Raw genomic sequence first — 12,852 nt, forward strand, 5'->3', positions numbered from 1 at the left:
CATTTTGCAATAGACTCATTTTGCCCGCGGGGTTTAATTCAGGATGATTTACGGTAATTTTTTTTTTTTTTAATTTTTTTTTCCTCAGGCGCGTGTTGCCGATGTTGAAATGCTGAAATTCATACTGGAAGCACAGGTTTAAAAAAAAAAAAAAAAACCAAAACCAAAAGAAAAACAAAACAAACCAAACCCAAATAAATATAAAAGGCTAAATCCTGCCATGTGACCTTCCCTACTTGCGCATCCATCTTCCTGCGCTTCCTTAGGGGATGCTGCAGACGGCTTTGCAGGCGGTTTCCCCTTCGGAAGGGCTGTCCTCCGAGCAGTGAGGGCTGTCCCCCGCATCCCCCGGGCATCCCCTTCGGGTAATTTCCAAGAGCGGATCGGCGTGGGGCGGGCACGGCCGCCGCTCCGCGCTGCCTCCTGCCCCGCCTGGCGCCGTGGGCCGAGCCGGGCCCAGCCGGGCCGAGCCGAGCCGAGCCGGGCATGGCGCCGCTGGTGCTGTACCACTGGACGCAGTCCTTCTCCTCGCAGAAGGTGAGGGGTGGGCGGGGGAGCAGGGCCCTGGGTGGCCGCCGCCCGCCGTGCCCACAGCCCCTGCGCGCCCGCCGTGGCCCCGGGGCGGGAGGGGTGGAGGATGGAGGGATGGGGGATGGAGGGATGGAGAGATGGATGGAGGATGGAGGATGGAGGGGGGCGGCCGTGGGTGCGCCGAGGCGGGGCTGGAGAGCGGCCGGGCGGGGATGGTGCCCGGGCAGGGATGGTGCCCGGGCGGGGATGCGGGCCGGGCGGGGATGCTGGCCGGGCGGGGATGTGGGCCGGGCGGGGATGCTGGCCGGGCGGGGATGCGGGCCGGGCGGGGATGGTGCCCGGGCAGGGATGGTGCCCGGGCGGGGATGCGGGCCGGGCGGGGATGCTGGCCGGGCGGGGATGCTGGCCGGGCAGGGATGCGGGCCGGACGGGGATGGTGCCCGGGCAGGGATGGTGCCCGGGCAGGGATGCCGGCCGGGCGGGGATGCCGGCCGGGCGGGGATGGTGCCCGGGCAGGGATGCCGGCCGGGCGGGGATGCTGGCCGGGCGGGGATGGTGCCCGGGCAGGGATGGTGCCCGGGCAGGGATGCTGCCCGGGTGACCCCGGTGGTGCCGTTCCAGGTGCGGCTGGCAATAGCCGAGAAGGCGCTGAAATGCGAAGAGCGCGATGTGAACCTGCCCCTGAGCGAGCACAACGAGCCGTGGTTCATGCGCTTGAGCTCCTCTGGAGAAGTACCCGTCCTGATCCATGGGGAAAACGTCATTTGTGAGGCAACGCAGATTATTGATTACCTTGAAGCGACGTTTGTAGATGGTAATCCCACGGGCATTTCAGTGTGTGGTTCTTCCCCTCACCCCGGAGGCTGCAGCAATGCTGGGGGCAGCTCTGTGTCACTGCAAGACTCTCCGTTCAGGGCAGAATATGTTTATAGTCTCACAAGTAAACAGGCTCTCTTAATAGCTAGCAGTTTGGGTTGAAAACATGTTCCTCTAAAATGAGCTGAAGGCTTTCCAGCACCTTCATGAGTGAAGCTTTATAAGTAAAACCTACCACTGTCCTCCTTAGCCCTTCAGGAAGGATGGAGAGGCCAGAAATGGCAGCAGCACCATGCTGCACTGACCCTGGTGTGACAAAATGGAATTAAGAGCTAAAAGAGCAGGAAGAGAAGCTTCGGAAGTGATAATATGCAGGGTTTTGAAGTTCTTTGTGCCTGTACTGTTAAAAAAACCTCAAATAACCAAACTCTAACAAAAAAACCTGTCTCAATTTTTGAAGGAAATGAAGAGCTGTTTTTTTGATAGGTGTGAAGATGGTAGCATTTTGTATTTCAGGGATTTAGCACTGCAATTTCTGAGGCATGAAGAAAACTTCAATGTTGAGTGAACGTAATTTGTGCTGTCTTTTAGTCAAAAAAGGAGTTGGGGCCCAGGTAGATCAAGGATAGGGTAAAACTCATTGATGTGCAGGAATACTTCCAGCCACGCTTTGTGCAGGATTCCTGTGCTGTAATTTTTACACCATTGCAGGAGCAGTAACATTTCAGCCGTAACAATTTCCTGGAATCTCAGCTGTCCTCAGCTGTGAGAGCATTATAGGGTTGAATGTCATGGTCATGCATTCCTAGATGTACATAACAGAGCTCAGTGTGGTTTTCTGATTTGAAAGCCTCTTAAATACATGTTTGTGTGGGTTGCTGCATTTGCATCCATTTATAATTGGAATTATAAAATATTTTAAAATGAGCTACAGATATACATTTCTCTGTGCTGCAATCACACCATTGAGTTATGCTGGGGAACAAGTGAAGCTTTCTTACCTGTGGCTGTGTCACCTGTCCCAGCTGGTCATGACTGAATGAACTTTGGTCAATTAGATGATTCGTCTTTTCTTAACTTTATTTTTAACTTTGTTTTGCAGAGGAAGTACCAAGATTAATGCCAGAAGAGGGGAGCATGTATTATCCAAGGGTGCAGCACTACAGGGAGCTTTTAGATTCCTTGCCTATGGATGCCTACACACATGGCTGCATCCTGCACCCCGAGTTAACAGTGGACTCCATGATTCCAGCCTATGCTACCAGCAGAATCCGTAGTATGTACTGGTGTAGCTCTGAATGTCTCTGATTTAGTAGGTTGCTGCATTACAGTCATCTTCTTTCTTAAGTCCACCTTAAATACAAAATACTGAGCACAGTTTATGAATTTTAGTTGCAGTCCTTGACGATTTGTGCATATACTTTTTATTGATTGTGTATTCTGTTGGGATTTGGAAATGGGAAAGAGGAAATGTTGGTTTTGAGGTGTTTGTGGAGATAATTTTTTGTACCACAGCTACCTTTTAATTGATGCCTTTATGCTTCCTTCAATGTATTACAAAAGACTAAGTAGTTCCAGGATAAGTATCAATTCCTGACAGCATGGCTGGATGATGATTCCCTGTTTACTCTTACATTCTGAGATCTCTGATTTTTTTTTTGTCAACATCAGTGGTTTATATAGTGTTGATTCTTTTTTTTTTTGTATGATGCTTTAAAATGCTCTATAGAACAAAGTCAAATACTGCAGAGTCTTTGAAATGTAATACATCTATACTATTAGTAAGTCCATGATATCATAAATAGTAATATTGTGTTAGTTTGTGAAATACTATTTCCAACAAAATGTCTTATCCTCTTCCTTAAAATTTCTGTTAACACACTATTATGTTGTCACAAGTGAAGGCAGGCAGTTCATTTTCCATATTGTTGCATGGTTGATGTTCCTGAAGTAACATAGAATCACAGGATCATGAAATCATAGAATGGCCTAGGTTGGAAGGGACCTTAAAGATCACCCAGTTTCAACATCTTCCTCTAGATCAGCCTGTTCCAAGCCCCATCCAGCTTGGCCTTGGACACTTCCAGGGATAGGGAGTCCACAGTTTCTCTGGGCAATCTGTTCCAGTGCCTCACCACCCTCACAGGAAAGAATTTCACCTTCATATCTAATCTAAATCTACTTCCTTCAGTTTAAAGCCACTTCCCCTTGTCCAAGAACATGAATTATTCTCTTAATCAGTGCATTGTCTGGTTTGGTTTTTTTAATTTTTTTTTTTTTTCCCAAATGTGGATGCTAACTGTTTATTGAACAATTGTGCTTTACTCATAGGCATTATGGGTAGTTTTTCTGTTTTCACATGGTAATAATCAGTGCTTTTATTACAGTTCACTTTACAACATTGTCCTCTGCTTTTCTTGCTGTATGTATTCTTCTGCTCAAGCTTCTAGTTCATGTAAATTGTTCTCAGTTTGCACATGTCCATACTGGCAGAGCTAACATTATTGCTTATCTAACTTGGGATGTTTTCTTATCTTTTCATGCTTAAAGCATAGCCTAATTTTTTGATTTGAAACATTTTTTTGAAAAGCCTGTGGATGTTTCTTAACAATTCCTTTGCATGTTCAAACTTCTCCTGGTTGGAGATGGTTTCATTTTCAGCTTGAAACACCTTTATTTTCAGACTGCTAGATATAATAAGGCATGAGCCAGTTGTGTATTATGTTCATGCATAACAAATCCAAGTAAGTAATTAATTGCATATGTAAAATTTTAGTTATATGAGTACATCGTTCAATTTCTTCATACACTGTATTGAAGGATGGCTTTCACAGTCATGTTGAAATGAATATATAAAAAAGTGAGTTTGTTATTCTCTAGAAAGAATTTTTATCAGTTTATCAGACATAATTGTAACTAAACTTTATTATCAAGTACAAGTGAGAGGTGATTCATGCTCTATAATTATTCTTTTGTTCTCGGTTTGTGATTAGAAATACTTATTTTTAGAAGATTTATAAATCACTGTCTTTTGGTATTTTTGGTTTATGAGTATGGCATTTTCAAGCAAAGCCCCATTTTAAGGAAAAGGCTATACACGCATAGTAGAAATCAGTAAAATTAACTTAAATTTTTCACATCATTCCTTCTTTAAATCATGTTCTTCTAGGACATGCATGCAGTTCTTGAAGAACATTTCCAAAAGGATCACAGACTCTGGCATCAGGTTTTAGCTAAATGAAAACACCTTGGCTCCATATTCAGTGGCATTTAGGCTTTTGCTGTGAAATTATGCCTATGGCCTACAGTGACAAGAAATCTCAGTGTGGGCCTACCAGCTCTGTCACAACTGATGAGCTGGAGGTATGGTGGGTCAGTTTAAAAAGCATTCAAGTTTTCCAAAACGTGATGTATTTAAATCCTAACCTAGTGTAGTTGCTGTATTGAAGCAGCACTTCCAATTTCCTTGGTATGATATTTGTACAGAGGCTATCGATCAGTTCCTGTGGATTGAATTATGAGTATGTTTGGATATCTAATATTTGTCATTCCTTTTTTTGTCTGCCTTTGTGGGTTTTTTTTCTTTTTTTTTTTTAAATATTTTTAAATTAGGCCAAATAAGTAACACAGAATCAGAATTGAAGAAACTTGCAGAAGAAAATCCAGACCTTCAAGATGCCTATATAGCAAAACAGAAGCGCCTTAAGGTAAGAAACCCCTTTGTATGGGCCCCTTTATTATGAGCTTGTTAGTGTTAGATTTTTTGGTCATAATATAAACATTTGTTTCACTTGTCATTACCAGTAATGTCATGCAGTGGTTTAACCCTTCAAGGCATGAAACAGTCTGTCCTCAGATCAGCTACACACTTCAAGTGTGTGCTGAAGTACTGGACTGGTCCCACTGACTTCAAAGGTAAGTACACATCAGTGCTGGTGTTGGGCTGTTGAGCACCCTGCAGGGGTAGGCAAACCCTAATATCTGGTATCTCTAAAGTTTTCTTCTGTTTTCTGAATTGTCACCAGCATCCATGTAGTATCCATCTGACTATGTGGAGAAAATAATCACAGTTTATGAACAAACACTGTGTATTATACTAAATATAAGCTTCTCTGATAAAAGTATAGACTCTGTACAATGATTAAACACTAACCTGTATGTTTATTTAGTCTAAACTGCTGGATCATGATAATATAAAATACCTAAAGAAAATACTGGATGAACTGGAAAAAGTTTTGGATCAGGTTGAGACTGAATTGCAGCGGCGAAATGAGGAAACACCAGGTAAGGAATTTTTTTTTGCTAAATCCTGTTAATATTTCTGTTTGAGGATACGAGTAAACTTGTTGACAGCACCATTATAAAGCAATTTTTAATTTTTAGTGTGTATTGATCTATACATCACAGAAGGGATCAATACTGTTTTAAATACTAGCTTACTTTTCTGTTTCAGTCAGTGAGTTCTCACTGTCTCATGAGAGTGCTTGATCACATTTTCAGGAAAATGAGTTTAATTAGCTGTACATTTTTTTAGTATTTTTATCAACAAAATCAGAAAAAAATTACCTACAGAATGTTGATGTTATAGGTGTAGGCTTCAGTTCACTATAATGATCACAACCTTAATGTCTAACACAGGTTTATTATAATCTTGTGCAGATACTCTGCTGATATTTGTGGTATATGCAGAATAAGCAATCTGAATAATTGCTTTAATCATTGGGCAACCCTCTTCTCTCACCCTCTTGGAAAGCCGTCCTGTTTACCTGCTTCCACCCAAATGAAAGTCAAATTATTCACACAATCACAGAATCATCTATGTTGCAAGAGACTTTCAAGATGATCTAGTCTGACTGCCAACCCAGCACCATCATAACCACACCTAACCATATCCTGCTGTCTGCTGCCCTGGGCAACATATTCCAATGCCTGACCACTCTCAGTGAAAAACATTTCTAATATCTAATCAGAACCTCTTCTGGCTCGACTTAGGGCCATTTCCTCTCATTCTGTTAGAAAGTTCTGGCCCAAATACAGAGCCCTGGGGAACCCCACCAGTGACCAGCCACCAACTGGATGTCACTCCATTTACCACCACTCCCTGGGCCTGGACATCCAGCCAGTTTTTCAGTCAATGAAGATTGTACCCACTCAAGCCAGTTTACCCAGGAGAACGCTCTGGGAGACAGGTCAAAATCTTTATTTAGATAATATGCTCAGCCTTTCTCTCATCCAGTAAACATGTCACTGGTCATGGAAGGAGGTCAGGTTGGCCAAACAAGACCTGCCTTTGTAAACTCATGCTGGCTGGGCCTGTTCCCCTGGTTGTCCTGAACATGCCATGTAGTGACACTCAGGACAATCTGCTCCATGATGTTTCCCAGTACCAAGGTCAGGATGACAGGTCTGTAGCTTCCTGGGTCTTGATCATTCTTGTAGATGGGTATGACATTTGCTAATTTCCAGGCAACAGAGACTTCTGTGGTTAACCAGAATTGCTGGTAAATGATTGAAATAATTGGCAAGGTTTTGGCAGCTCTTGTCTTACATCTTCACCCATAGACTTCTGAATCTAAATGACATGACAGGTTGCTAACCATTTTCTCCTGTGTTGTGGGTGCTTGACTCAGGTCCCAGTCAACAACTTTCAGCTCTGGGAGCTGGAAAGCCTGAGGACCATGGGTTTTAATGTTAAAGACTGTGGCAAAGAAGGCATTAAGTACTTCAGCCTTTTCCTTATCCCTACTATGTTTTCCCTTTCATCCAGCAAAGGGTTGAGAATCCTTAGCCCTCCTTTTGCTGCCAGTGTATTTACTGAAACTGTTTTTGTTGTCTTTAACTGCAGTGCCAAATTAAGTTTGTTTGGCTTTCTGATTTTCTCCTGCATAATCTCATGGCATCCTTGTAGTTATCCCCTTCCTTCCACAGGTGAGACACAGTCCTTTTTACCCTGAGTTCCAGCCTAAGCTCCCTGTTTATCCAGACTGGTCTTTGTCCCTGACAGCATATGAGGACATTCTGTTGCTGTACCGTTAAGAATTCCTCCTTAAATCTTGCCTGTCCTTCCTGTACTACTTTGCCTTTCAGAACTGACTCCCAAGAAACTCTGTCAACCAAACTCCTAAGCAGTCCAAAGTCTGCCTGGCAGAGATCCAAGGTGGCAGTTCTGCTGGTGCCTTTCCTTACTTCACCCAGAACTGAAAACTCCATAATTTCATGGTTGCTGTGCCCAAGATGGCCATTGACCACCACATCGCCCATGAGTTCTTCTGCAGTTGAGAGTAAGTTTTCCTCCACACACTCCAGGAATCACCTAGACTGCCCCCTCTCCACTGTGTTGTATTTTCAGCAGGCATCTGGCAGGCTGAAGTCCCCCACAAGTACAAGGGCTGGAAATTGAGAGACTTCTGCCAGCCTCCTGTAGAGTGCATCATCTGCCTCTTCATGGTGGCTAGTAGGTCTGTAACACACTCCTGCAAGGACGTCTGCAATGCTGACCTTCCCCCTGATCTATACCCACAGGCACTTAACCATGTCAGCATCCTAAATTCTGTTTAAATGGGATTAGCCTTCTTCTTTTTCTCAGTGTGGTTCAACTCCTAGTGGTGCTAATAGGAGTCCTTCCCCTGACTTCACTGGAAACTGCATGAGGCATCAGTCAATATCAACTGCATCTGCTCAAATCAATAACTTTTTGCATTTGGCTCTATAAATAGCTGTTGTAATAACTACTGATTACTATGACTACTGTAGGTTTGAACCAGCAGTTGAAAATCCAGATTAAATTTTCTACTGACTCAACAGTGAAAGAGTCACAGAAAATATTTTAACTCATAAAGGATGGAAGGATATTGTTCAGCAAACTATGTCTGCCACCATTTCCAGCAAGCCCTTTCCTTTCTCTGCTAAGTAGCCTTTCCAAGGAGTCAACTGGTGCAGTATTGATGAGCTTATGAAAGCTTCTGGGATCGCTGGATTTTGTGAAACATGGGACTATTGCCTCTTGGAATTTTGTCTGAGGTAGTCCCACTTTGGAGGTTTGTGATCTGTACTTCTCCACGTTCTAGTAAAACTCAGAGTTCCTGCTTCTCTTGCAATTGCTTGAATCCCTCAACTGCTACTGCTGCCACTGCAGGCATCTTTCTTTCACGCAGGATAGATTTGTTGGTCTTTTCCATCATCTTATTTAATGCACTGGATGAATTCCCAGGTATTCTTTCAGCAACCTAGGATACACTCCTTTTCTACAGAGGCCTTTCTTCCAGACCTGTGTAACCAGTCAAAATGGACTGGTACCAACTTTGTGCCAAGCTGTTGCTTTTCTCTAGTGGAAAATGTGTTGGAAAGGAGATTGCAAAATTTCTCTGTTTCCAGAGAGGTGCTGCTGAGTGTTCGTGCCAGCATTTTTCCATGCCTGCTGTGTGGGATGAACTGCAAAAGCTACAAATGAGACGGGAACAGCATAGTCCTCTCTATTTGAGATCTAGGCTAGAGCAGAGTACTTTGCTGGCAGCTATGATAGCTGTGCCGGCTATCAAGTTTCATATCCTGGGTTTCAAAAGCTCTTGGTATAGTCAGTACTTGTCAGCCCTTTCAGGTGGTGGTGGTTCAGATCACTGACAGTGAAGTGTGATGCTGCCTGGCAGTGCCTGCTCTGAGCCATCCCAGGAAGATTCACCTCTTTCCTTTGACTGGAGAGGGTACCAGGGGTCTCCATCTGTGCTCCTGACTAGTGGTGAGCAGTGTGAATATTAGTCATTTCTCAAACATCTCAGTGTAAAACCCCCATGGTTTGGGGTCAAAGAGACACAAAAGAGGGACAGGTAGACAGATTCTGTCATCTCAGTGAGTTGATATGTTTGGTGCAAGTCAGTCATCTGATCCATTTCTTTTTGACTTGAAAGCCTCCAACAAGCTAGCTGGAGTTAGTTCTTGAGTGAATGCCATTGAGCTGAGTGACACAGGCAAGATAAATTCTTCAGACAAGTGGTAGCTTTTCAGTAAAAGCTAAACTGCTTTCCTCCTTTCCAATCCTGTTTAATTTAATCCAGATTTGAGAAATCTAGTTGAGCAAAATAAGTGTTTACTGTGGGTTTTAATTTATGAACCTGGAATGTGGATCTTTTTTTTTTCCTTAACAAATGTAGGTCAGGCTGCTGAGCCTAAGACTTTACAAGATTGTGCAAAGAGTGGACAGGAATTAGTAAAATATTTATTGATTAAAGTAATGTTTTAGCTGAAGTGTTGTTGCTCTTTATTAGATGATACTTTGAAGTAGCAACTAAACTAAATGTGCTTATATTCCATTAGTTCCTAAATGCTTTATGTTTTATCTCTGCTTAGAAGATGGAAATCAGCCTTGGCTCTGTGGTGATTTCTTCAGTCTGGCAGATGTGTCACTTGCTGTCACATTACATCGCCTGAAGTTTCTGGGATTAGCAAGAAGAAACTGGGGAAATGGAAAGCGGCCCAACTTGGAAGCTTATTATGAGCGTGTCGTGAAGAGAAAAGCATTTTACAAAGTTTTGGGACACGTCAACAATATATTAATCTCGGCTGTCCTGCCAACAGCATTCCGTGTGGCCAAGAAAAGGGCTCCCAGGGTTCTTGGCTCCACCCTGCTGGTCAGCATGCTGGCAGGGCTGGGTTACCTTGCTTTCCTCTGTCTTCGGAAGAGATTTGCCAACATGGTGCTATCGATTAGAACCAGGCAAAACTATTTTTAGACTTTCTCTGTCCCTGGTGGTGAGTGGAGGGCATCTCTGCCCCCAGGAAAATATCTTCAATTAATATAAATGTAGAAGAACGATTATGTCTGCGAATTAGAACATTGCCACAGAGTAATCATCTCCTGCTGCTGTTTAATTGGGTTGGCAATGCTGAGATATGTTTCAAAAATATTTGTTGGGAGGATGACAAAGGAAAGAAGAGACGTACTTTTCAGCCAAGGGCCTATAACTGTGACAGTGCTTTGTTAAAGTGGTTATTGTCTCCTTTACCCAGTAGCTGACCTAATTAAAATGCTGTTATTTAATAGATATGCAGCAATGTGACAGCTTTTCACTGTAGATGAAATGCATTATTGTGAAGAAACCAGCATTGTTTAAATACTGAAAATAGCTCTTACTTTAAATGCTCAGAGTAAGATTTAATTGGAACATTGTGCCTGTTGTGTACAGGACCACGTTTCTCTGTACTGATTATTGTCTCCTAATTTGCAGTTGGACCTTTAGGAATGTGTTAAAAATAATCTTGTAAAGCCACTTTTGTCAGTGTATGTTCATGCAGCAGTTCAGGAAAAGACCTGAAGCAGGTAAGAACATCAGTGGTTTGTGTGCCATGCAAGAGAAATTCTCCAGAGGCATCACTGGGCAACAGATACTACAATTTTGCTGAAATACAAATGGAAGAAAAACACCTGACACTTGTCCTTTGAAAGCCTTTTGGGCTCAGCCTCAAACTCTGGCATAATCAAATCAAACTGTCTTGGTGCACATTTGCTGCTTTCTTTGGGGTGGCTTGATACGGTTGCCTCCATGTGAGTGTCCTGTGTACTGTGTTTCACTCTGAGCACTGGCTATTTTTTGCACACTTTTTGGCAGATTAGCAATTGCACATGTCTGTATAAAATGCTTGCCCACAACGTGCCACAGCCAACTAGAAAACATACGCAGAGCAATGCCTTTTTGTATAAGTAATTAAAAATAGTTCACTATTTATTAGTCTGGTTAGGTAGCCTAGATTGAAGGTAAAGCTGTAATTTAGCAATCTGTTTACTTATGGATGGGGTCATGTTGATCGTAAGTGAAAAATACAGAAAGTTTTGAGACAATTTGTACTGCTGATTTTTTGCAAAACTGCCCTATTGTAGCATGGAGGAAAGGTGTAGAAAAACAATTTGATTACTTCCTATTACTCAATAGATGCTGTGAGTTTTATTAGTTTTGAACTGAGCTCCCATTTCAATAAGAAATGTACATTTACCTGAAGGTAGACTTTGAATCATTTTGCATCAAAAAAGCATTTGGGAAGGGCTGAAAATTCTCATGGCAGTTTCGTAAAACTTTTGTATGCTTGATGAATGTTTGAAAGCCTCCGAGTTTTGTTTACAAGTTGTACATAGATGCCACAAACAAAGCATAGCTTTAAGTGTTTGCCTACCAACAATCAGTGCTAACAGGCCTAAGTGCATTTTAGGTCCAGTGCTGGTGGGTGTGGTCTCTCTGCACAATTGCATTTAAGTATCAAGAAGATCATTTCAAGTTTGCTGGAGAGAACTGAGGCAGTTTCTGTCTGGGCAGGATCACCATCTAACACATATCAATATGGATAAAATTATTGGATACTCCTGCTTATTAATTAATATTGTGCTAGTTGTCTAGCAAAAGTAGACCTAAATCTCATTACTCCTTTTCAGTAATAAGAAACATCTTACCTAGGAGACAATGTCCTTTTTTATTTGTAAAAAAGATAGTTTTATATAATTCTATTTCATGATCCAGTGGTTCTCAAGAACTTGTTGAATTAAATGTGCTCTATTTGGAAAAGATTTATTATCTCTAGAGTGGGTTTAATCCAACAATACTATTAATGTACTGGCAGCTTTAACTGAGTTTGTTGTTTGTGTATTGCAGTTCATCTGCATTTACTTGTAGCTATCAAATTCCACTAAGTTAATAAAGACAGAGTAAGACCAGTAACTTAATGCTTCCTTGGCATGTATTTCTGTCAGACCACCTGTAAAATGTAATTTGATCAAGTCACAGTAGAATTAAATATATATGACTTAGTCTTCTTTAGAGTGAAGTGGCCACCAGATGTCAGTGGTCCTCCAGGACTCTGCTCTGGCATGCCTCTGAGGCAGGAGAACTACTTTTCACAGAGAAAAAGTTTGTGATCTCAGCATAAAAGGGTTGTGAGCACCCTCAGTGCACTAGCAGTCTCTCCAGAGCTCTGGAAACAACTGCGTGGTTCTACCACAGGTTTGTTCTCCAGCACCTGCCACTTATGCTTGTGTAGTTTCTATACTGGGTAAAGGAGAGGCCAAAGTTGAAATAATATTTCACCTAAAAATGAATGTTACTAAACAGCAATTAAACTTGCATCTGCAAGAATGAGCATGGATGAAACTTTTATTGCGGAAAAGTTTGGATCTCTGGTTTGATTCATGTCTGTGAGTTCAACTGTTTGGTATCCTACTTATTTTCACTGCCCTGAAGTACTCTGTGCATTGATTTCTGTACAGGTGGCAGCAAAAGGCTTATCCATGATTAAATTCCTGAAAATAGGATGAGATTTAGAAGCACACATGCTGCATTTGGCTCTTTGTGCAAGATAGCTTTTGTGCTTGCAAAATTTCTTTTCAACCTAGCTTTTTTTCTTTCTGGTAGCTCTGGATATTATTTTGATTGGGTACTGAAGCAATCTTCTAGTTTTCATTTACTATTTGCTCTCATATCATGCATCAGATATATTTCATATCTTTATGTAGGACCCACACAACAA

At 42.3% G+C, this 12,852-nt stretch overlaps 1 protein-coding gene across 1 annotated transcript; it reads left to right on the forward strand.

The window, feature by feature from the left end:
* The first annotated feature begins 225 nt into the window (after positions 1 to 225).
* Positions 226 to 12,047, forward strand: GDAP1 (ganglioside induced differentiation associated protein 1). Its single transcript, XM_054632271.2, has 6 exons — positions 226 to 537; positions 1,153 to 1,345; positions 2,450 to 2,623; positions 4,960 to 5,054; positions 5,517 to 5,631; positions 9,691 to 12,047. The coding sequence occupies exons 1-6, from the start codon at positions 487 to 489 to the stop codon at positions 10,071 to 10,073; spliced, it is 1,011 nt and encodes a 336-aa protein (XP_054488246.1). The 5' UTR covers positions 226 to 486; the 3' UTR covers positions 10,074 to 12,047.
* Positions 12,048 to 12,852: the final 805 nt, after the last annotated feature.

This window comes from Agelaius phoeniceus, chromosome 1 (genome assembly GCF_051311805.1).
Source record: "Agelaius phoeniceus isolate bAgePho1 chromosome 1, bAgePho1.hap1, whole genome shotgun sequence".
In the NCBI taxonomy this organism is placed as follows: domain Eukaryota; kingdom Metazoa; phylum Chordata; class Aves; order Passeriformes; family Icteridae; genus Agelaius; species Agelaius phoeniceus.

Coding starts and splice junctions, on each gene's coding strand:
- GDAP1 (XM_054632271.2), top strand. CDS start 487: ATGGCGCCGCTGGTGCTGTACCACTGGACGCAGTCCTTCTCCTCGCAG. Junction 1,346..2,449: donor TGAAGCGACGTTTGTAGATG/GTAATCCCACGG, acceptor TTTGTTTTGCAG/AGGAAGTACCAAGATTAATG. Junction 5,632..9,690: donor GCGAAATGAGGAAACACCAG/GTAAGGAATTTT, acceptor ATCTCTGCTTAG/AAGATGGAAATCAGCCTTGG.